This window comes from Desmodus rotundus, chromosome 1, assembly GCF_022682495.2.
Source record: "Desmodus rotundus isolate HL8 chromosome 1, HLdesRot8A.1, whole genome shotgun sequence".
NCBI lineage: Eukaryota > Metazoa > Chordata > Mammalia > Chiroptera > Phyllostomidae > Desmodus > Desmodus rotundus.
In genome coordinates this window covers 162,081,893-162,107,763 of record NC_071387.1, presented here as the reverse complement: position 1 = coordinate 162,107,763, position 25,871 = coordinate 162,081,893, and the positions used below count along the sequence as shown (strand labels likewise).

Sequence of the window (25,871 nt, the reverse complement as noted above, 5' to 3'; positions counted from 1 at the left end):
CTTGCAGCTGCTAAAACTTACTGAAATTCTTCTCCTGCACATGTAAAGTCTGCAGGGAAGGCCGCAGGTACCCCTGAAACTTACCATGAATATAAGATGCACGCAAACAAGAGAGTGGTACCCAGGCCAGTAACCAAGTTTTCGTCTCTGTACAGGTCCTGACCCAAGTCAGGCGCACAGATTGTCATGTTCTTCCCATGCTTGTCCAGAACTAAAAACAAAGCAACCACAGTTAAATTAGAAAAACCCGTTGTAACTCAGACTCATCCATTCTGGGAAAATTCAGGTAGCTTAGAAGAGTGAAGACCTATCCCTGGGAACTTACACCCTATAGTCCTATTCAACTCAAGACTAGCCTACTGCTATTTCAAAGCACCCCTCTCCCACCCCAGCACCCTCTGAGAACAAGACCCTCAAATTCTAGCTCAATGCTAAAGGGTTCTTCAGTTCAGGACCTTATAAAAGTCTTGCCTTTTTCAGTACAATTCGAATAGTAAAAAGTAAGTTTAGATTCATTTTTCAGCTGCTTTGGCAGCCTCTGAACAGACAGTGCGCAGATGATGGAGTGTTCCCTCCATACCCCTCCTCTCTGGAGGTGTGATGAGAGCACCCAACCCCCAACTGTGTGCCATCAGTGTAACAGCCACCAGCCCACAGCTGCCACCCAGATGAGAGGTCATTTTACTGCCGGTAATAGGATGGCCTTGATGTCTTTCAGGCTGTAACCTGGGAACCTCCTGAAGTGGCTGGATTTTTAAAATATTTTGAGAAGCTACATTAACCAAGACTTCTGTAGTATTATCATCAGTGGTAGTTTTGTTGTTGTCATGTTTTAATTTACTGATTTGAGAGAGAGAAACACCGATTTGTATTCGTCTTATTCATGTATTCATTGGCTGCTCCTTGCATGTGCCCTGACCAGAGATGGGACCCGCAGCCTTGGCACACCAAGAGGAGCTCTAACCAACTAGGCGACCCAGTCAGGGCCCAGCGGCAGTTTATTTTTCATCTAACACAGAGTTTTCAATTTTGAACCCTGAAGCTAAGTCTGATTGCCAACTCTGCCCAAAAATAAGGGACACAAAGAAAAGAAACCACTTTACAAACACATGTCCTCTCAGTGTTTGAAGCTGGACTAAAATTATCGCTGGTACTCGCACTCGAAACAGTAAACATAACCGTGTGCACTGTAGTTAACGGAATCTTTATTCCTAGGTCAATAAAAACTGGTTTTTAAAAAACTGACCAAATATGAACTTTGCTACTTAAGTGGTAACACCTAAAATGAAAAATAAAAGGTTTTTTTGTTTTTAAGTGATACCTACCATTAAAAAGAAAATTACTATTAATCAAAATCCCCACTAAGTTAAAACCAGAGATTAATACATAAAGTCTTAAAGAGACTAGATTTAAATAAACTTAGAGTCAAGATAGAGCTTGTCTTAATAAAATATTTATATCCGGGCCTAGCTGGTGTGGCTCAGTGGGTTGAGTACTGGCCTGCATACCAAAGGGTTGCTGGTTTGATTCCCAGTCAGGGCACGTGCCTGGGTTGTGGGCCAGGTCCCCAGTGTGGGGTGAGTGGGAGGCAACCACACGTTGCTGTCTCTCTCCACTTCTCCTTCCCTTTCACTTTCCCTCTGAAAATGAATAAAAATCTTAAAAAATAAATTATATCCAGGATAGACTAGACTATATATAAGGCCAGCAATTGTATCACTTTGCCCTATAAGTAGTTACAAAAATGAGACCCGTACATACTATGTGCATATGTTAAACCTTTCAAATTATCTTTGCCTTTGCTCCCTAATTAAAAAAATAGGAAAACAATTTCAAATATTTTTGCAGTTGAATAAGTTTAATGATATTATGATAATTGTGATGCATGCTTAAAATGTATGAATAGAGTCTCATATATAAATGAGCTGTAAAAATTAGGTCACATATCCATTCTGCAAAGTATTAATAAATCCCATGGCTTAAGAGAAATTCTAGGAATATCTAAGTGAAAACAGCCCTCAAGTACTAGCTTTCAGAAATGTAAGTATTTTTTTAAAGATTTTATTTATTTTATTTTTAGAGAGGGCAAGGGAGAGAGGGAGAGAAACATCAATGTGTGGTTGTCTCTGCAGCGCCCCCCTACTGGGGACCTGGCCCGCAACCCAGGCCTGTGCCCTGACTGGGAACTAAACCTGAGACCCTTTGGTTCACAGGCCAGTGCTCAATCCACTGAGCCACACCAACCAGGGCAGAAATGTGAGTATTTTTTAAAACAACTTCAATTTTTTTATTCTTGAGAAAAGAGTACATTTATTCAACTTGACTTATATGAGATGCGATAATCAAAACATACAATTTATATATGGTTTTATATAGCACAAAGTGATCAAGATAATAAATTATAACAAATTTGGAAATCAAAATAAGAATATCTGGTCTTTTACTGGCAAGGTTCTGGGGCGCATAGAACACCTTATAATATAGTGCTTTTACAGCTCTCAAATAATCACTACAACCACTCTACAATAGTAACAGCTCACCCTTATATAGTTCCTAATATGTGTGAGGAACCGTGAATTCTTAAAAGCCGCCTTATAAAGTAGTGATCTTATTTAATTATCTTGTTAAATTATGAGTTAAAATTTTGATTTTAAAGTAAAGACGTGTAGGCAGAGAAAGGTAGCTAACTTTGTACAAGTTACTTAAGTGCCAAAGCCAGGCTCCCCGGGCAGTCCAAGTCTAGAGCTCATGCAGGGTGCCTTGTCTCTCTCAGTTACTGTTATTTAAGATGAGCATTTCAAGGTCACACAGCCAGCAACGCGTGCGGCTGGGCTCAAATCTCTTCTTGTTTCCCACTCCCGTGTTTTTTCCACTCTCTCTGTTTCAGTCAGAGAAATGACCACCTGAAGAAAAGTACATTAATACCCAACTACAAAAACAAAGCAAAACAGAAAGTTTCCTTGAAAACAGAGCTGGGAAAATGCAGATTAGGCCTCGAAGTAAACTCAACAGTCCTCTTCATGCCTTTCCTACACAGCAGGAAGACCAGAGAGAAGGAATTTTCATGTTCATATCCCACTTTAAGGACTTTATTTAATGAAAAGTCTAAATCATTTCTCTAATTTTGATTTATTTCAAGCAAGGGGGTGTAGCTAAGTGGAAGAGCACGTGCTTGGCATGCATGAGACCCTGGGTTCAACTCCCAGCACCTCCACCTGCAACTCAGCCTTCAACAGCACTCCTGAAGAAACACAGGCTCAGCTTGATTTACTGCATCCCTGATCCCTGATACCTAAACAATAGCTCACAGAGACATATTTCTTCCTCCACAAATAAAAATATTCATACCACGAACACGGCCAGCTTACCTACTTCTTCAGGTTTGCTGGACAGAGCTGAGAAAGTGAGGTACGTGACATAGCAGCTGATGAGACCCGACTGCAGCAACCCGGAGTGTGGCTGTCCTGGAAAATGGCAAGAGGCAGATTTTTCAGACCGTGTTTAAATTTCAACAATAATAAAGCACGTGCTTAAAAAAACAGGACTCCCCATCCCCCAAATGATATTCTTCAAACTTGGACTCCTGCCTTTAAAGGAAAGAAGAGGTACATAATGTGTTTCCCAGATAACACTAAAAAAGATTTGGGAGTGGCGGAGTTAGACGGTTAGCCTAACTGCTATTTTAGAGATGCCAAGTTCTGCCAAGTTCTCTACCAACACCTTATTTTGATAATAACTACAGCTATACTTAAACTTACTGCCTGGTCCCCTCAAGGTTCATAGCATTAGTTCTTAAATCACAAGATCTCAGAAGAACATTTACCATCATTATTTGTGAGATCACATGGCTTAGCGGAGTAAACAATAGGTAAGACCATGGACAGGATCCTGGTTCTACAAGGCCAGCAGACATTTACAGTCTGTGACACTGGAAAAAAGCTCTTAATCTGTCAAGGGATGAGCAAAAAACCCTCCGCAACACCAGAGCTGGTCCTGGTCCACTTGGAAGACTATGGGGCTCAGCATTCATTGGGAGACGGGCTATAATGTTGCAGGATTTATACTAAACTCAGTGTGTACATCACTAAGAGTAACCAGGGTGTAATAAAAGAGATTCGTATTCTGGGGGGTGACATTTTCAACCACCTGCTGGCGTGAAAGGATTTAGTTTCACTCATTTTTCTCTCTGGTTAAATTTGTTTCCAGAATTATATTTATTAAATTACAATGACCAATAAAAGTATAGAAATAGACCCTTTTATAATATTGCTCTTTTGGTATAGGAATAAAATTTAACTTAACTACTAACAACATTACACTAAATATTTCAAAATATTGTAACTATTTCAAACATGTTTTAATCTGAATACTAGTAATGTTTTAGGAAATTCTTAACTGACCAATTAAAGAGAATGGAAGAATGATACTCTCAATATCAATAACGGACTTGAAATTTTTAGTACAGAAAAACTTTTAAATTATTCAATACTGGCTCTTTTTTAAAGCATCACTTTGGAAAGGATTCAAGGGGCTATCAATCTACTTGACATATTTTCCTTTCCCCATCGAGAACCTGAATGCCATGTACTTTTTTATAACCACCTGTACGGTAAGGCACCTACAAGAAACACGAAACCAGGGACAACGCTCTCTATAGTCACAGAGAGCATACCGGCCTAAGATATTAGAAGTCATTTACAAAAGACAATTCATGCCTATACTTTCAAATCCCTTATCTCTTCCTCTCAGCTTCAAAACCACCACAAGCGAGGTCAGGTTCACAGGTTTCTGTTGGCCGTACTGAGGAAGGACTTGGGTCTGGGGAAGGTAGCTCATGGGACCAGCTGCTGGCTGAGCGGAAATCGGATTTCCTGCTTCCTAACTGCTAGACCACACTGTCGCTGATTTCTGGTCCAGAGGCCTTGAGTGAGAGATGAGCCCAGAGAGAGTTCCTTATGGAGCCGTCTCCTCGAGTTTCACACAGAGACTATAGGTTAGAGCTCAATATACAATACGGGCATTTCCATCTAAAGGCTCCTTGCGGTACATTATTTAATAATGGCAAAATCTATCTCCTTATTTTATTGACTTCACTAAGTTCAGGTCTTTCTTGACATGAGGCATGCTTGATGGATATGAAGTGGAGACTAGAGTCCCCCCTTTCCTACTGCTGACTCATCCCTGGTACGTTAAGAAATGACCCTAATTTTTTAAAATTAGGTTTGCCCAAAGACACTTTTACTATTAATAAGGCAGAACAACAAAAAACTATGCTTACGATTTTGGACACAGGGCGAGATGGCTACCAATGAAATCAGCAGACACAGGCCTCCGTTTACCCCCAGAAGGATTTTGTTTTCCATGCAACCATCTTTCTGTGTGTAAAACACTGCCATCAAAATCAGGCCTCCAGCGGCCACGGAGTACATGGTGAGGGTCACCAGGGCCAGGGCGGCGTACCACAGCTTGTTGTGAGCGGTGCCTGCAGTCCTGTGTTCGCAGGGAGGGGTAAGAGGGAAGGGAGAGAAGACAAGTCAGTAACGGCCTCGACATTCTCCGTCTCTGGCATTCACTGATGCTGTCAAGACCCAGGCCCTTCATAACCAAGCTGTCCGGGAGACATCACTTTACCAGGAGTTATGCTCCACCACCAAAGCTAGAAGGTACTGGTCAATATGAAAAGACGTGCAGGTCCAAGCTTAGAATTCTTTCTAAATACTGAAAGAATTGTTTTTTAAAAAATTTTTATTGTTATTCAATTACAGTTGTCTGCCTTTTCTCCCCATTCCTCCACCCCACCCCAGCCGAACCCACCTCCCTCCCCCGCCTCCACCCTCCCCCTTGATTTTCTCCATGTGTCCTTTATAGTAGTTCCTGTAATACCCTCTCCCCACTGTCCCCTCCCCACTCCCCTCTGGTTATTGTTAGATTGTTCTTAACTTCAATGTCTCTGGTTATATTTTGTTTGCTTTTTTCTTTTGTTGATTATGTTCCAGTTAAAGGTGAGATCATATGGTATTTGTCCCTCACCGCCTGGCTTATTTCACTTAGCATAATGCTCTGAAAGAATTGCTTTTGACTCCAGTGTATCCCTCACCTATAATGAACACCCAGAGGCTTTATTGCAGCTTCCCCTCTCTGAAAGTGAATTAGCCTGGGACAGATTTTGGGAGTAACAAAAAGTGACTCTTTGCTGGAGCTCACTTCCAGGCGTCCCTATACACACAGACTGGAGGTGCCATAGTTGTTACTCCCAGTGCTGCCAGCAGCTCCTGCTGAAGCTCATCTTGTCTTTAGAGAGAGAAGCAGATTAACTTCACGCAGGGAGAGATGGGCCGGCCTCAGCTCTCCGATCTTGGTACTGAAAGGGCGCATCTGCAACAGTTCTGCTTCTCCAAAGCAATGCCAAGTATGATGAAGGGGAATATGATGTTAAATGAAAGTGGAGGATAAAATCAGCCAGGGAAAAAGTAAACATTTTAAGGGGGTTTACAGCGAAGAATGTAAAAGAGGAGATTAATGCGCTTTCTAGTTTATGTAACTATTAATAAAGGGGTGGGAGACATAAATGGTGGTTTAACAATCTATAGAAATTGTTCAGAACAAAGAAGCGAGGGCTTCTAAATGCGACATGAAGAGGACAGAACAACAGGAAGAATGGCTTCAATCACTGTCATCTGCCTTCTGGTTACATTGCCCTTTGTAACCACATTCTCACAAACCTTCAGAAAAAGCATCTTGCTTAATGTATTTCCAGAACTGGAAAGTGTTCAAGAAACCCAGCTAAAATGTTTTAATGATGAAAAACTTACTGCAACTAGAAAGAAAGAAAACATGGAGGGAAAGGCCAAAATGACAATGACCATTATATTTTTGAAATGGAGCCAGGCTCTCCAACAACAACCAAATTATTCTAACATAGAAGGCACGCAAAGGAACTGAAGACAAAAATGAGACTCGAGAAAGGGGAAAAAATCTGAGTCAAATAGTAATTCATGACACAGAGACAATGAATTACATAGAAAGAGGTAAACATTGCTGATCAGTGTGTGTGTGTGGGGGGGGGGTCCAAGTATTTCTTCCCTAGTCTTTTGGATTATCTTATTACTATATAAAGGACTTCCTTGCAGTTAATTTATGCACATACTCCCCAATTTAAATCTTCAACCCTAACCATCCTTCTCCACTCCAGACTCGTAATATCCAACTGTTCCCCATTCTCACTTGAAGGTCTAATCAGCATGCCCAATTTAACAAGTCCAGAGTAACTTCCCAACTTTCAAACCTCCGCCCCCTAAACCTGCTCTTCTTTGGTCTTCCCAACCTCAGAAAGTGGCAATTCCATTCCACCCTGGGGTGGGGGTCGGGGGGTGGGGGGAGTGGAGGAATAAAGGGAAGAATTGCAGTGGCTCTTCGCTGTAGTCTTTCTCTCCCCTCCCTCCTGCCATGCCATCCCCGGCAGCAAATTCTGCTAGTTTCCGTGTCAGAACACATCTGAATCCTATTGCTGCTAACATCTGGCTCCAAGCAACCTCATCGCTCACCTGGATTATCTCCTACTGGCCTCCTTGCTGGCACCTCCAACTCCCTCTAATCTGTTCTCCACAGGGGTCCTCAGCCCCCCAGCCCTCCCCTGACAATTCATGAACAGCGGGCTAGCCAGCAAAGCTCACCTAAGCTCTGCCTCCCCCACCTCCATGAAACCTGTCCCTGGTGCCAAAAAAGTTGGGGACTGCTGCACCAGACAATCTAGTGCCCTTCTGTTTCACACAGTGGCCCCAGAAGCCCTACGTGATGTGGCCCAGTGCTGTCTCTTGCCTTCACGTCTTACACCCTTCCCTCACCACCGCAGTCCAGCCACACTGGATACTCCTTTGCTCCTTAAACAAGCATAGCACAGACCCAGCAGTCCTGCCTCGGCTCTCCCTCCTTCCTTCATCTCCCTCACATCTTATCAGGAAGCCTTCCCTTCCCTGCTCTCTCCAGCTCCCGCACCCTGCATTCTTTTCCCCCAGAGCACTTTTCACCATTGAACCTATTACTTCTTCACTTGATCAATCAAGTTGATTATCTCCCCCTCCGTCCCTGAAGAATGTAAGCTCCACAAAGCAAGACATAGTTGTGTTCACAGCTGTTATGCTCTGGAGGGGCTGGCAAATAATAGGCACCTCATGAATCTGATGCAAGTACTGTCAGCTGCTAGATAATAACTTCACGTGGCAATGTTAATGGAGTGACTGCTATTCCTGCTGCCCCAGATTCAGTCGGTCTTCCTGATGACATCCCGCTTTTACAGACATCTCAATGCCACAACTTTAATGTTTACAGTGTTGATGCCTGCCACACAGTAATGCCCCACTGTGAATGCATGCTAAGTAGAAGCACTTGAATGGAGATTAGAAAAGGGCCAGGCAACAGGGCAGAGTACACGGACACAGCAGCCAGCAGGGGCCAGGCTTGGGGGTGAGGGTTGGGTCAGGAAATGACACCCCAAAACAACATAACCTGAAGGTCTAGAAAAAGGGTGCTCATTAGAAATACCTTAATGCACTATCTATTCTTTATTTTGATAAAGAATAAAGAAATATAAAACTGACCCTTCAAATCACAAAATTTCAGCTAGAAGTATCAAAATTAAGACAACAGGCCTCAAATGGAGTGCTTTATGCTAAACACCAAACCAAGACAACCTAATTACAGTTTCAGCTCTCCCAGAAATAGAATCTTCTTTTCTTTAAAGTATACTTGATTACTTATGCTGTTACAGTTGTCCCATTTTTCTCTCCCCTTTATTCCCCTCCACCATGCACCCCACCTCCCACCAGCATTCCCCTCCCTTAGTCCAGAAATAGAATCTTAAACCAGTCAATCAGGAATCCTCTGATTAGCACTATTCGGGAATCTGCCTGATAGACCCCCGCAATCCCTTAAAGGAGAGTAACCTTACAATAACCAGCCCACTTTTCCCCTAGTACAACTTCATTATTCCCACTCCCTTCTGCCTATAAAAGCCTCATTTTGTACAGCTCCTTGGAGCTCCTTTCTATCTGCTACATTGGATGCTGCCCAATTCGAATTGACTTTTAGCTCAAATAAGCTCTAAAAATTTTTAATATGCCTCAGTTTATGTTTAAAAAAGCCACACTAAACATCTAGTCCAAACACAGCATTTTACAGGTGTGAAAGTGACGGTCAGAGAGGCTAAGTAATGTCCCCAAAGTGCATAGCAAGCTAGAGAGTGAGGGGCAGTAAAATCTGCACCCTCCTGGCCCTTGATCTTTCTGTCCCACTGCCTTTGGGATCTTCTTCTCAAGATCTTTACAAAATGAAGAAAAAAAAAGGAAAAGTACTTTGGTTGTTCCATGAAGAGTGATATAAGTATTATATTTTCTAGACTAACCTTACAAGCAAAGAGACTGTTTAAAAACATAGCAAAAACTCTAAATTATATTACTCTACATGAAAGTAACAATATAAGTGTCCTGGCTGGGTGGCTCGGTTGGTTGGAGCATCATCCCGTACACCAAAAGGTTGTGTGTGCAATCCCTAGTCAGGGCACATACCTAGGTTGAGCATTCATTCCCTGGTCTGGGGGCGCATGGGAGGTAACCAATCGATATTTCTCTCTCACATCAATGTGTGTCTCTCTGTTTCTCTCTCTCTCTTCTTCCCTCCCTCCCTTCCTCTCTTTCTAAAATCAGTAAACATATGCTCAAGTGAGGATTTAAAAAAATAACAATAACAATACTAGTAAGCTTCCTAGTTTAGTCCTAATTTTAGACAAACCAACCAACCAACTATAAATATGTTGACAAAAGGGATTTTGCTGGGATATTGGCCTCAAAGCCAGGACAAGAGCAGCATTATCTGTTGCAAAGCTCTTAAGCCATTCTTATTGAGTGGCTTCTGTAAAGTTTTTAAAGCAACCAAACTCTTCCAAAAGGCCTATTGAAGGTTGGCATCAATGATTAGTCCCAGAAAATGGCTTCAGAATCAATCAAAACATTAAAGTCAGAGTGAAGAAGCACAAGTATTCTCAAGAGAACACATGATTTAATGGACAAATCTGGCGCTCAGTATCAAAGAAGTTAATATTTTACCAGGAAATTTCTTATCTGAGTATATTTGTGAAAATTTTAGGGAAAATTTAGGATGATATATTTACTTTGTCTAATAAAAAATTCAGAGTGAGCCTTGGCTGGTGTGGCTCAGCAGATTGAGTGCTGGCCTGTGAACCGACAGGTTGTTGGTTCGATTCCCAGTCAGGGCACAGGTCCCCAGTTGAGGGGTGTTCGAGAGGCAACCAATCGATGTATCTCTCATATCAATGTTTCTTTCCCTTCTCTCTCCCTCCCTTCCTCTCTCTCTAAAGATAAATAAATAAAATCTCAAAAAAAAAAATCAGAGTGAAAGTACAGTAAGAATTATCATGGAAAGAGTGATATATAATTTAAATTAAAATGCATTTCCAATTTACTGTGCACAACTGAGAAAATAGGGTCACATAAAACTGCAGTCACCCATTTAACGTGTCTTTAGGAAAACTTTGCTGCTTCAAAATAAGATACAGTGGAGACCCCAAACATAAATAATTCGGTTTCGGGGACGACTGCGAACAGCAGGACAGCATGCACGAGCCTACACACTTGCACTTCTCAGACCTAGAAATCGGTATTATCCTAGAGGATGACTTGAAACAACACCCAAACGTGTCTGTAGTGCTGCGTAAATGGCTACTCAGTGTGCTGTAAACATTTCAGAAACTAGCCACAAGCATTTGGGTGCTTACTCCAGTATTTACCAAATAATAAAATGATTAACACTATCTTTACACCCATGCATCTCACGGTTTGATCTTTAAAAAACAATACCAAAATAACATAGCAACGACTACTACCACGCTGAAAAATGTAATCAGAATGAAAGATATTTTGAGAGAATTTGAACAGGATATTTTGTTTTTTCCAAAATAAAAAATAATATTCACATTCACAGAAAACTTTCTAATCCCTTTCACCAAAAAAGAAAAAAAAATGTATAAAATAACCTGACGCCTAGGAAACCTATAAAATAACAAAAGCCTTACTGGGTACAAAAGGCAATATTTTCATTCATATTTTATAGGTAAAGTAAGACAGAGAGTAGCTAAGTGCTTTGTCTAGAGTCACAAAGAGAGTCAGCTTGGCCTTAGGACTCAAGAGGCTGGACCCTTGTCTGGCTGTCATTTCCTCAATGTAGCTCAGCAAGAACAAAGACTAGCCATTAACAGCTTGGCAGTTCCCACTTATCCTGTGTTATGAAATTCTACTTTCAAGGCACTTAGAAAGAGTCTGGCCACATCACACCATCGGCTGACTTAAAAGACCAAATGAGAGAGCACAGGGAAAAAGAGAGCCAAAAAGCGAAAAGAAATGCAATGACAGAAGGAAAGGTAGAAAGAATCGAAAAACAGTTTGGGGGAAAAGCAAATGAAGAGGCTCAAAGAGCAAGGGAGAAGAGAGAACACCGGCAAAAACTGTTGTAAGCAGGCTGCTGATCGCAATGGCAGCAGAGAGCCTTTAGCAGCACTGTGCTGTGGGCAGGTCTGATGATTGGAGTCACTGAGTGAGTTCACTTGGAAGCTTTCCATAAAGGCACATACCAGTTCTTGTTCCATTTATGTGCAAACTCCACGAGCAGGATGAGCTGGATGCCTATGAAGAGGAAGGCTCCGACGGCTCCCACATAGCGCCAGGCTGCAAAAGAAGACCACCCAAGAGGAGATGACATGACTGCTCCAAGTGTTAGTTCCAAAGACAGTAATGACTACAGTCCATTTTTACGGCATGCTCTCTGTACCTGCAACACATTTAATTCCCACACAACTGTACTCCTATTAGACCCACTTTATAGATGACAAAAACTGAGTCTACATAAGTTGACACAGTGCCTTACTCAGACATGGGTGTAGCTGGGGTGTAAACACAGACAGCCTGGCTCTGGAGCATCCAAGCTTAACCTCCATGCTACCATTGCCAGCTATTCTAACAGATGTAGTAATTCATAAAGTCAACACGCCCCACAAATTAAAAGTAAAAACACCCGTTGCCAGAAAAATCAAGGGCTGTAATTTTATTGGCTGGGGAGCCACCAGTGTCTAGTAAGGAAATGAGGTTTAGACTCGGGGGCCAAGGACTCAGATTCTCCTTCTGGCTCGGTCACAAAGAAGCCCTAACATTGGATCAGCTGTGGCACATCCCTGGGCTTCAGCTTGTCTACAAAAACGACTGACCTAGACTATAGGACAGCTAGGCCCCCTCCCGTTCTAAAGATACTATGCTAATACATAAAAGTATGTCTGTGGGGAACAGAAAACCAGTTAACAGCATTTTAGGTAAAAACAAGACATGGATATAACTTCATTAAGGAGTACATAAAATCAGTGTGACCTCGAAAAACGAGCTGGACCTTTATACGTGACTATTAGGATCTACGCCTGTTCCTTATGGACTGACGTAATGTGAATACTTTCACTATCTTATTTAGGATAGTGAATTCATTTGGGTTGAACAGTGTTTTGAACCACTGAAATGTGGACATTTTTTCCTCCTTAGCTCATGTGAAGAAGGGCCCCCAGTTTTAGCTATGATGAAAGGCTTCATATTAAATCAATTCTGGTAGGTTCTATCAATAAGGAACATAATTCAATGTTACGCAGTTTCACGAAAGGTAACTTTAGAAATAGACTGGAGGATGCCTCTCTTGTCCCATTACAGCTGCAGATTTAAAGCTGCTGAGAAGCTCTGTGTTCTGTGCAGTACACTCAGAAAGAACAATGTCTCCCGGGCCTCTTCAAACGTGGCTGGTAGTGTCAGGCTGACACGCTAAACTGATTTTCAAACAAATTTTAAGTGCTTCGTTTTCCCTTCAGGCCAATAACCTTAAAATTATTTTACTTCTTCAGCCTGTCGAGGAGTTAAAGGCCCTCCCACAGCCTGCCAGGAAGGGAAGGAGTGGGGAAGGGGCAAGGAGGAGGGGAACGGAGGGGGATGGGGAGTAGAGAGAGTGGATAAAGAATGGGCAGGCCAGGATTTTTTTTTTTAAGCCACAAGAAAGTCAGTAATTCAAAATGTCAAAGGCACTGTGGACTATGCTTTTGAATAATTTCACAAAATGGGTAAAAACAAAATACATGAGAAGCCATGTGTACCATTCAGGAAGGTCTCCTGGTCTGGAATGAAGAAAGCTCCTGAGCACATGGCCCCCAGCAGTAGAAGCTTGAAGAACCAAAAGCTAGAAAGGAAAAAAAAAAAAGGAAATGTATTTAAATGATATTCAAGGAAGGACAAAAGACCTCTTAGAAGGGAAGCATGTCACTCCATGATTCCGCCATTGGTACTGTTCTCTCCAAATGGAGGGGAAGTAATTAAGTGACTAGAGACTGCCTTTTCCCATAATTAGACAGACTCAGCGTAGCCTCTGATTGTGCAAAACACCATTTTGTTGCAGGACTGGAAATGACCTGGGGAAAGGTCTTGGTACATGAAATTAACTCTTGTCTTTACTGCGTTTCTCATTACGGTACCAGGGTTACAAGGAGGATTCTTCTAGTTCTTCGGCCTCTGTGTGGTGACAAGTATTATCTCCCACCTTCCCTAAAATCAGTGTCAGCAATTTCAACTGGAAGGAGAGCAGTTTGAGGGTCTGATGATTGGAAGCGGTCCTGGATTGCTGTTTGGAACACAAAGCAAGGGGAAATGAAGCCTGAGGACTCACCCGTTGTGAATATAGGCTCTGCAGCTTTTGCTGTTGCTGATATTGAGGGTCAGGAGGCAGAAGATAAAGAAGAAACAGGCCATTCCAAAACAGACTCTATACACCGCAGAATACCCCACCAGCTTCTCACAGGTGTCGCCAGCTTTAATGCCTTTACAGATGTCTTCGTAAAAAGGAATCTGAGGAAAAAGAGAAAAAATCATGTCACAACGGGGTAAAGAGGGGCTGTGGGGCGGTGGTCCCTCAGCCTACAAGTCACAGCCCAACATGGAAATGCACCATGCACACAGAGGAGCAAACACTGAGAAGAGAGGCCCTCTTCCAAAGGCTTTCTCTCAACTGCCTCTGAATCTTTTGTTAAGATATGGCACTCGGAGTGTACCACTCAGCCTATACTTACCCCAAATGAATTCTGAAATCCAGCATCAGAATTTTTTATAATTACACTTGCAATTCATGGATATATTTTCCTTGAAATGCACAAATATACAGAATAAAAAGTGAGAGATTTCCTTCACCTCCACCCCAAAATGTCCACTGACCTCTCTTCAGGAGAGTTAACAGTTTGGTGAATATTTTTATTAGTTTACAGGTATCAGTGTGTGTGTGTGTGTGTGTGTAAGTATGTATACACAGCCCCTACTTACATGCAACACACATGTACATACACTTGTATAGTGCCATATACATTACACACACGCACACAGCTTTATTAAGTAAAAGAGTATATATACTATTCTGTAACACTTTTTCTCCAATTAACAATAAGCTGTGGATATCTTTCCCTATTAATACATAAAACCCCACCCCACCCTTTTTAACTACTATGTATTTTAGAGTAGACTAGATTAGAATTGATAAGCACTCCCACACTGATATGCTTGGGAAGGTTTTCTGTTTTGTGCATTTGGTTTTTGCTATTACAAACACCAATGCGATAACACTGTTGTGTGTGCCTCGTTGTACACGCGCCATCATTTATGTGGAGTAGACTTCAGACCCAGAAATGGAATCACTGAGTCAAGTAGTATCTACGTTTTAAAATTTCAAGAAATAAAGTCAAATCACACCGTCAAAGGCTGCCCCAATTTATCTCACCAGAACTTCTGAGACTGCTCATGGTCCCAACTGAACACCCAGTTTAAAGATAAAAAGCACTATCTTATTTCAATGTCCGTCTTCCTCATTACTAGTAAGGTTCACTTCTTCTCTTAAATTTATGGCTATCTATATTTTTCTTTGTGAGTTGGCTACTAATTAATATTTTTTCCTTGCTCCACTAGAGCTCTTTACTCATGTATCTTAATCTTCTGATAAATACTGACAATGGGTTATTCTAGTCCAATTAGAAGGTTTCGATGTAACACCTATATTATCAGAATAATTAAAATTTTACATAATGAGAACAGGCAGTACATTTCTATGAACACAGAAAATAAGGAATTAGTGATTTAAAAACTTGCTTATCTACATCAAAGCTGCACATTCTTCAGAGCAGAAAAAAGTTGAAAGTCACATTATAGTTATAATTCACAAGACAAAGAAAAGATAACACAGAGGGAAAAATGACACAATGGAGATAAAAATGAAGCATGATAATTTAGTTTCTTCTCCAGAACAGATATTAAAGTAACAATAATAACTGAGACTATTAAGATTTCCCTAAACAAAAGGAAGACTAAACTTAATTGGAGTTCATCTTCCTGGATGTGGATTCCTTCCCCTCGGAAAAGGTCTGCAGTCATTACTACACCTGAATCTCAAACTCGGGTTTTCCTAAACAAAACACCTTTTTCAAAATCACTGCCTCAGGCAAAAATGCATTGTTACCAAGGCCCTATTAATGCAGCCCCATTTTCATAAACAGACATGAAAGCATTCACAAAGAAATGCCAAAAGTCTTGCAGTCAGCACATTCTGCGGGCAGTTTGTAGATCAGGGCGAGATGTAAATGCATAAAGACACCACTGTACTTTGACCAGGCCACCGAACAAATTAACACACATGTAGGGTTACCAGATAAAATGCAGAATGTCTAGTTAAATTTAAATTCCAGACAAACAATGACTAATTTTTTAGAATAAGTATGTTCCATACAGTATGTGGAGCATACGCAGACTAAGTGTTGCATGGGACGTACCTATACTAAACATGTATTCTTCGCAAGAGATGCAGCTCAGAAGAGCAGGGGTCGGGTGTCTGCCAGGCTAAGAACTCTGGCCGTGTCTTGTGGGCAAAGGGATCAACTATTTAAGCTGGAATACCTTTGTTTGTTTTCTTTTCCTTTTCTTTTTTCTTCTTTATTTTTATTTTATTTTATTTTATTTTTTTGGTTTTTTAAACTGGAATGTCTTTGGCTGCAAAGTGGAGCACACCACAAAGGGGACAGGTCTGAGGCGGGGGTACGTTAGAAGGCAGCTGGTTCACAGCCCAGGTAATGTGTGAAGAAGGTAAATCAGTCAATAATAAAAATAAAAATAAAACCAGGGATAATAACATTTCTGTAGGTGGGAGTCATAGCTGGTTGGACCTTATAGACAATAAGATAAGAATGAAGTCAAGGATTGGGGGAGGGTTCTCATTGGCTTTAATTTTTTGCTGTTTTGGGTGGGGGGGGTTGGCAGAGGGCAAAGAGTGGAACTGGAAGAAGAGATCAGCAGTTTGTTTTTAACAAACAGAGTTCAGGGCATCCTGGATCTTCCCAGTGAGGATGCCTAGTCTGGAAACTGCTTCCAACAGCAATTAGGACTAAACACATGGATAACAGGAAGTGACCCCAGGCAGGTATTGAGAGAAGTCAGCCAGTGCTTCCTGAAGGAGTCTAAATTTTTCACAGGGTTAAAAATCTTCAGATATTGAAGTATGTTGGAACCCACACAAAGTGAAAGTTTCAGAGCCTCTAACTGGGGCTGGGGGTGGCGGAGGGTAGTGGGGGGTAGCTACAGCCATGAAAAACAGCTGGTGCCAGTAACAAGGAAGTAATATTGCTTTAAATCTGTGACAGCCACATTCACTCCACCTCACTTAACAGGCTGTCTTATTTATATGAGATTTATTGCTTTCTAGTATTTATTCATATCTTCTCTTCCCTCCCTTCTCTCTTCTACTCATCAGCAATGCTCATTTCTCCCCACGTACACCCCAACCCCAGCCCAGCTTTCACACCTTCAGGCTTTTCTCTGCCTCCTGCCCCAAACCCACTCTTCTCCTTCTTCTCAAACCCATTTGAAGAAGAATGCTAATGCCAGTTAGGCTGAGCTCCTATGCAATCATCCCCCACAAATGTCCTCCCCTGTTGACTCCCAGAGGCCCTTAGACTCATCAAAGGGTGAGTATGTGGCATGGTATATTTCACCCAAAATAAAAGTAGGCAAACAAACCCCTGCTCCCAATACTAAGGCCTGCTTTATGCTCTGCGGGTGACTTAGTCATTTATCAACGGCTTTCAGTAAGTAGTGAGTATTTTTAGGCAAAGAACCTCGAGTTGAACAAGCTGGCAGGATTTAGCAAAGGGAATTTGCTCTGATTAAATATTTGTTGTTCCAAACTCCAACCCAGTATTGGAAAAAGAAAACATACATCACACACAGATTCCACACTGTGGGGTGAAGGGGACTGACTGGCCTGCTAAGGGTGTTGCCTCTAAATCCTGGCTCTGGCATCCAAGGACACTGCATCTGTGTTGGTTCTGTACAGACCTAGGGCCAGGGGCTTCCTCCCAACCCTCCAGGCCATCGGACGGAAAGTCACAAATTATCAGTAAGAATAAAGAGCTCACTCCAACCCTAACTCCACTACTAACATGGGCAAATTACACACCCTCCCTGAGCCTCAATGTCCCTTCTCGTACAATGAAATAATACCACCACCCTATACGCCTGAAACTAATATAATATTGAATGTCAACTGTATTTGATGTTCAATAAAAAATTTTTTTAAAGAATACGGCCACCCACCTCATGAAGTTGTCCTGAGATTTAAATAAGTTAATCCTTGTAAAGTACTTGGCGTCGCTCCTAATCCATAATACCTATTAAGTAAACTTCCTTAATTCTGAGGTACTATCTTTTTTATAAAAAGAACTTTTGGAAAAGGGCGTCGGCACATGACATGAACCACTGAGTAGCTGACGCATTCGGAGTTAAACGTGGTGGAAAATGGGAGCCTAAGAATGCAGAGACGCTCTGTTCACCTTAGCAAAGGAATCACTGTGGAAGACGCAGTACATACTTACTGGTCTTTCGAAGACCTAGTCACCACCCAAAAGAATGTATCTGAACTTCTAAATCATGGAAGAGATGTTCAAAACATCAACACAAGTATTAAATTCAAAAAGATGGGGAATAAGAGAAAACCGACATAATTCTGTCTACACAGGAGAAATGCTAGTTATGCCCCCAAACAACTTCCATCTGAGGCGAATAAATAAATACACAGAAACAATAACTATACAGAGCTACGGAAAGGCCTACAGATCTAGCTGGCCAGGAGCCCAGATGCTGTGACTGTAGAAATATGGACTTTGGGAGAGATTCTTATGGAAATGGAGAGGAGGAAGATGAGAGTCATGTTCCTATAATATCAAAGGATTATGTGGGAGAGATGAGAACATGGCATATTAACAAAGCTAATGATTTTACATTCCATTATATCAAATTTCTAGGGCAGGAAATGAAACTAAGATGCAAAGAAAGCTTTGGGCAGCTCCGCATGAGTGATGTCATGAAAACCAGAAGAACTAGATCTGCACGTTCTGTTTAACAGCCCTCACTTGAAAATGACTTTCAGTACTGAGAGTCTTTCCCAGGTTGCCTCTCCCCTTCCTGATATTGCAACTTGTCCTCAAACTTTCTAAACAATTCATTTTTCTCTGTGGGTCATGACAGCGATGCCTGTCTGTTACCCACCAATGAACAGAGCTGAGAAATTGCAGGTCGCTAAAATCAGCTCCCACACTCTGCAGGCAGCCTCTAGGCAACCAAGGCTCACTTCTCAGTAAGTTACTATCTTTGAGGCCCTTTGTGAGAAACAAGCAATAATTGCTCCTCTTTTGTTTGGGTTTCTAAACATTTTTAAGAGAAAAGTCTACATTGTGTCATTGTTAAAAGCCACAAAAGGAACAAAAATTCCTCAGGCTGGTTTCGTGTGACCCTGCCACCTCTGAAACCAGGAACTTAATGCCTCTCGGATGCATGCTCACAGCTCCTCCACCACGGGCATTTCATCAGGATCCCATCGGCAGCTACAATATGATTAGACAATCAGAAAACAATTCTAATCAAACCTTAAACAACAAGCTTTCCTTCTGAAGACAACTCACAGAGGCTGAGTCACCATGATGGTATGAAGGGCTCTTCCACAGAAGGGAGCAGGGATCAGCTAATGCCAATCTGTTTAGAGAATCAGCTAACATCAGGGTGGAATGTGCAAACACCAGAACCACACACCACTTACTGATGATCTGGAGGAGCTAAGTTCAGTGGAAACTTACGGAACTTTTCAATGAGGCACCAGCAGTGGGGGTTCGGGGCCGTGGAATGGATAGATCCCGCCTGCTGATCTGATGTGGCCTATGGAGGTATGGACTTTGTTTTAGCCAGAAAATACGGTTTTTCTTCCCCTCCACCCCCTCCCACAGAACATAGGGTCTGACAGAGGACTTTGTCTTGCCCTGAAAGGAAGAAGGCCAACTGAAGGACACCCTTAAACACAGAGGTATTGAGGTTTCTATAAAGAGGACTAAAAGTCTACACAGCCAAAGCTGTCGATTTGGACCACTTAATCAGGCAGAAGACAGTGAGCCCCAAATCAGCTTTCTTCCTGAATGTCTCAACCTGGCATGTAGTGGTGATGTGTCATATGCAAATTCAACTATGTGCATGACTGTCTCCTATAAATAACTTTTTAAAACCCAGTGAGATTAGTTTGCATGTGTGCTCTTCATTCCACACTACACATTGCAGGATACACGTAAAAGTACACCGTAGCACAGACTTGCTCACTTGTATCTATGTACGGGTACTGTTTATTCACGGGTACAGTGAATAAAACAGGTCAGGAAAATCCATGCTAACAAGGAGCTCACTTTCTGGTGAAATGCCATATCCACAAAACTATGTGCTCTACGTCATGGATATTTCAAGCATTTTCATGGTTAATGTTGCATACTTATGATTTTTACCTGAGGTGGGACACGAGAATCTAACATCCCCCAAAGACTGGACTCCACCATACCTACGATCTCATGTTCTGAGGGCCCCTACTTACCTGTTCCCCAATCCTAGTGCTGAGGACCAGGACACGTCAGACATTTAGGTTTCTGGCCCAGCGTCTTTCCCATTTTACCATTTATTGAACCTGAAAGCGGGGACCTCCAGCAGCAAGAAAACTAGGGTACATACACATTTATTTTCTCCATTCCTACTTCTTTCCGATCACCAAAATGCTTGGTTTGGCTACATAAGTAGAATAGTAATTATCTTTACCTGAGAATGATCTCAGAAGGCCACACAGAACAAGGCACATATACTGTTAAACATATGCTCAGTTTATTCTTCCCCAGTCAACCCAGGATGTGCTTCACACGGCCCAGTGTTCTGCAACGTAAGCAAGTACGCTGGTGTCCTCAGCACAAAGTTCAGGCCACTTGAAGTTTCCCCTTTAGAGAGAAGGGGAGAATTTAACGGCATATGACACGCACAGAGCCACGAAGGTCTAAAACAGGAGTCAGCAAGTGACAGCCTGTGGATCACATCCAGCTAGCTTCTGCTTATGTAAATAAAGTTTTATTGGAACACAGCCATGCTCATTTGTTGGCATATTGTTTGGGCTGTTTATGTGCTACAACGGCAGGGTTGAGCAGTTGCTAGAGACCACATGGCCCTCAAAGCCGAAAATGTTTTCTTAGCTGGCTCTTCACAGGATGATTTTGCCCACCCCTGGACCACCAGGAAGAATAGCTGAGAGGTTGTGTAGAACTGCTGAAGTATAAATTAACATCTCAAAGGCAAATGACAACTGGTGATAACTTACTCTGCAGATCAAAGGCCAAAGGACCAGCAGAGAGCACAGCAGCTCATTTGGACGATTTCTGAGGGTCCCAGCACTTGGTGCTGCCTTCTCACCTCTCTCAGACTCTTTCCCTTCTCCACAGGGCTCGCTGTTTTCCCCAAGTGGAATCTGTGCTTTCAGCAAATCCGACTGTACATCTCCCCTCTCATCGCGAGTGCAGCAAATTAGGTATTTTAATTTACCTGCCTGCACGGTAGGTTTTTTTGGAGGAGCAGTGGAGGGAGTGGGGGGTGGACATGCCTGGGAGTGCCAATGTGTTTTTCTGTGGGTCAGAGCTCTCAATGACTCTAACAGAAAAAAGTCCTCACATCTGTTATTATGCAAACAGCCCGTGGAACCAAAAATAAAACCCATAGTGATGAAAGCCGGCATGTCAAAAGATAATTTTAGACTTATTCTAAGACCGTAGAAACAGCCTCACTGAAATTTAAAAACCACACCCCCAAAATAACCAACACCCTTGTGATTAAGTTCAGCCCTGCCTTAGAGGGATTGTAACACACTCCGATTCCCTTTCACAGACCTCCAACCTCACCGCAGCCTCCAGTCCCCAGACGAGGAAGGTGAGAAAGCATTCTTGAGGTCTAATGCGACACAATGGTCCCTAGAAATGATAACTGAGCTGACACCACCATCTCCCATCGTCGCTAATGAAGTTCACTTATTTTTAGTTTTCAAACACACCTGTGTACACATCTGGTCTCATGTTGGGGAGCTCTTTCTGTACATATAGGGTGGGGCAAAAGTAGTTTTACAGTTGTAAGTAAAACACAGTTTGTTCTTATATTGTTATTTACTAATTACTGGATTATTTTCCTTACAAACTGCAATCTACTTCTGCCCCAGCCTGTACTTACCATACTATTCTCATTTGCCCCTCCTTGAGGTCAGGTCCTCTAAGAACAAAGACTGCATGCTACTCACACCACCGCATCCCTGTGGTCCACCCAGAAGTGGGATCCATTCGCCTAGCACCGACACAGCCAAATAAGCTGACACCAGGTTGCAGTAAAAGGAAAGACAGCATATATTTCAAAGGTACTGATGAAAGGGGAATGGGCAGCTGGTGCTCAAAGACCCAAACTCCCCGATAATTTGCAAACAGGGTCTTTTACAGGTAAAAGTCACGAGTAAGGGATTTGGGGTCGTGGCTGTGCTGATTGGTCAGTTATGATGTAAGGTCCCACGGTTTTCCTAACCTGATTTATTCCTCCCTTGGCTCATCCTGTCATCCTGTTTGGGGTCCTCATCACTGGGGTCCAGAGGTCTTCCTGTTTCCAAACAAACCAGAGTTCTGCAACCCATCCTGAGATTGTAAGTCGGTTACGTTCCCTTCAGAGCAGAAAAACGGATCTGTCCCTCTTGGGTTTAAAAGGCCACATTCTTTCCTTATGTCAAGCAATACATTGCCTGACACCTGCTTCCCAGGCACATCTCTAGGTTCCTGGACATGGCTGTATTCTCTCATAATCTTTAAACAGAAATCGTGACAGCCAGCTGTTGGGGGCAACGGTATTTTTCCTGTCATGTGTTAAATTCTTCTAGCTGGGCTAATAACCAAAGCAACAGAGGCAGATTAACAGGAGAATGTGTACAGAGTCTATTATATGAATATCTATCTGGGGGCCGTGAGAATAGTGACCCACAGAGGCACAGGGGAGCTGAGGGTTATAAGCCATTTCCGAGCTGAGAAGACAGCCAGGTAGTGAGGAGACTTCAAAGGGCAGGAAAGGCATACCCATGGAGCTGGGAAAGCAAATCCTTGGTAAACAAATGTTTGCTGACCTCTGGCCCTCTTGGAAGAGATCCTTCATCTGAACTCCTAGCCTGTGAAGGAGGGAGGTGGAAGGTTTTTTTCTGAGTCTTTTATTTCCTAGCAATCAAACAGCTTGAAATCAACATCCTAAAAGGCATATTTTTGGATTGGCAAAAGCTGCTTTTCCTTCACAGTGGAGCTACAACTCTTTAGAGAGCTAATTTAACATCTTTAACTAAAAGTTAAATTCGAGTAATTTTTATACTTCGCTATCGGTTCCACTCCCAGCAGCTCACAGGGTGCTTGGCATCTGCCAAGGAAGGAAGGATGGATGGATAAAAGGAAGGGGGGGAGGAAGGAAGGAATTACATGACTTAGAAGAGTTTTTAAAACATGAACTTGGATTACAGTGTACCCAAGTAACACTATCACCTACTTTTAAACTCTGTGTAAAGAATCAAAATTCAACTATTCACAATATTTATGTTTCCTTCTACCAAGCTTTCTGAGGCCACTGTCTCTGGGTTCATTATGTGCTATGCCATTTCGTCGTGGCCCTGTGTCTGTAATGACACAACTGTCCGTTTCTGACTGTAAGCTCCTGTCCTGTTTATCTGCAGAGTGCTCCCAGGCCCCATCTGTGGACAGTTGCTTAACAGATGCTTTTGATGATGACAGAAAAAAAAAGGGTAGGAAAACTGCAGTTCTCACATCTTATCTTTCTCCCCCTCCTAGCCAGGCCCGTCCTGAAACAGAGATCCTGTTAATGTCTGATGCCCCACCCCTGCCCACAAAAGCTTCTGGGTAATGGATCCTGCAGACCAAGGACAATAACTATTGTTTCTTGTTTTCTGGCTCCTGGAAAGCTCATTATGACTGGACAAGGATCAAACCTCTTTGTCTCTGGTTCAGACTCAAAAAAAGACTCTCAGCAGGATATCCATTTAGTTCAAATCCCTGCCTGTAGTACAAAACTATTTCCCACCATTCACTTGTGTGGAGGGTGAGGCCCAGCAATGAGAGAAGCCAAGGATAGGAGGGTTGCAGGGACTCTGTTTTCTCCCACACGGTGTTATTCACCAAAGATAAAGCTGTTTGGAAACCCAGGAGGATTTCAGAGGTGGAACCTCCACACAGGGAAACTCTGATTAGGCCACAATGAGAACTTTCCCTCTGTGTTCTACAAAGGACTTCAAGTTTGATGGCCCGAACCCATCTTTAACCTCGGAAACGTACTCACTGATAAACCTGACACGTGAAAGGCACAACTGTGCAATGAACTCAGCTGCTGTTCAGAAAGAGAACTTTTGAAAAGCACTCTATCTCAGCTGAACTTTAAAACAAGGCTCCAGAATCAAAGAACTGAGTTAGCAATATATACATTTGCTAATTCGACACGTGCTATAACACAAGAACATAGAAGACCAGCTAAGAATGGAGAGTTCTACTCTAAGAGTTCAACGCTTTATAGCAACACCTGATGCTAGGTCTCAGGGACATGGTTCTCTTAACATTCAACCGGTGAACCCCAAAGTCAAAACAAGAGCCCAACTTGCCAGCTTCAGCCTAAATACCTGCCATTCTGTGCTGGGACACACTACACAGCGTTTCAGATCAAAGTGGAGTGTTTTTCACTGCTGATGTTTGTTCACTTTAAAAAGGTGGTTATACCAAACACAACCGGAAGGCAGGTTCTATTTTACATGCAAAGCCACCGAATAAATAAACTCTAGATTTGTGGTTGCTATAAAGTCCAGAGTCTGGTATTTTCTACCAGACTCTCAGTAGTCCCTTGAGCCCAGCTCTGGCCGTCACAACAAGGAGGCAGGTGGGAAAGATAAGCTAAGAAAGCTGCCAAAGGCACCAGGTGGTGCTGTTTCCAGAAGAAATACTTCTCCCACACCACGAACTCCAGAAGAAAGATTAGCAATCCGGCGGAAGGATAAGCTTCCTAAGCCTTTTCCTGTTACTTCTGTAAATGTCTTCACAACCAAACCTAGTCACAGAGGCAGAAAAAGCACCTGCCAAGCAGCCAGCAATCCTAGTTCTAGTGCCACTTCTACCTTTAGCCAAGCCACTGCCCCTTACCGGTCAAATAAGAGGCTTGGTTCAGATTATGATTTAAGATTCTTCCACTTTAAAATAAAAGTCTAATGTTCTATTCAAATTATACTCTAAAAGAGATCATTATTTTCTTTGCTTAACACTGCATGGTATTTGCCATCCTTTCACAGGGCAATACACTTAGCATAAATGTGAGCTGCCTCCCTTTTTCCCATTTCTTCTCCCATAGCTAGACCCTCTGGTAACTCTGTTCCATACTTCTTTAACCTTCCTTGACTAGCACAGGGAGGGCCTTCCCCCAAACAACACTTACTCTAATGCAGACGCATGTACATGTAGAACAGTCAAAGCCAGAAACAAGGAGCTGCCCTGCAGAGAGCATGAGCACGAGAACTTGGGGGCGGGGGGTTTAAGGCTCAGGCACAGAGGAGATGACCGCTTCGTTCTGAGTGATGGGCAACAAGACGTGGACATGGCCTTGGAATCAGACTGGCTACAAATAATCTTTTGACTGTTTCACTTTCATTTACTTCCACATAATCTTACATTCATACTGCTAATATACATGAATTTCCCATCACTGCATCTCCTCCTTCCTCCTTCTGATGAAGACAGTGAACAGTGAAGATGACTGAGAAATACAGACCAAAAGAAAGTCGATATATCACCTCTAGGGAACGTATTGTGACAGCCCAGATTTTCTGAATAAATAGAGGAAAATCCTTTAAGCCCGCCTGCTACCTTTGTTCAAAGGGCTTAAATTCAATCAGCAGCTCTACTTCATCCCTTTTTCCACTTCCTGGAAAATTTTGGACTTCATGATAAATGTAGGTTTAGAATATGTACTTAAGATTTTAAAGGGAAGAGGGGTAGGTGATGGTTTTAACTTGGGGAAGGAGGGGCCTGGTTTAGATCCAAGTAGGGGTCCCTCCTCCACCCTACATGAGTCCTAGTGGTCCAGAGAGCTTAGTGGACCACAGTGATCAGGACAATTCCTAAATAGTTACGTGGATAAAAATGCCAGATTCCAGAATGCAAAGGGGTAGACTACCATATTTTTCGGACCATTAGACGCACCTAGGTTTCAGAGGAGGAAAACAGGAAAAAAATTTTGAAGCAAAAAATGTGGTAAAATATTTAATAACATAAATAACATAATATTTCACCAATGTAAATGTAAGCTACACTCAGACTATAGGACACACCCCCTTTTTCCTCCCAAATT

General features: G+C 42.4%; 1 protein-coding gene and 1 non-coding gene across 4 annotated transcripts in view; one reads left to right on the top strand and one right to left on the bottom strand.

Moving 5' to 3' along the window:
• SERINC5 (serine incorporator 5) overlaps positions 1 to 25,871 on the bottom strand; it is a 97,418-nt gene that overhangs the window by 24,815 nt on the left and 46,732 nt on the right. For all 3 annotated transcript variants that reach the window (XM_024563499.4, XM_024563498.3, XM_053912230.2), the window contains exons 3-8: positions 13,756 to 13,934; positions 13,190 to 13,272; positions 11,642 to 11,735; positions 5,279 to 5,490; positions 3,369 to 3,464; positions 85 to 211 (exon numbers count right to left, since the gene is read on the bottom strand). In XM_024563499.4, coding sequence (XP_024419267.3) covers positions 85 to 211; positions 3,369 to 3,464; positions 5,279 to 5,490; positions 11,642 to 11,735; positions 13,190 to 13,272; positions 13,756 to 13,934 — 791 coding nt within the window. The remainder of the gene's footprint in view (positions 1 to 84; positions 212 to 3,368; positions 3,465 to 5,278; positions 5,491 to 11,641; positions 11,736 to 13,189; positions 13,273 to 13,755; positions 13,935 to 25,871) is intronic.
• Positions 3,143 to 3,214, top strand: TRNAA-GGC (transfer RNA alanine (anticodon GGC)). The gene has a single exon. It is a non-coding gene; the product is annotated as a tRNA-Ala (tRNA).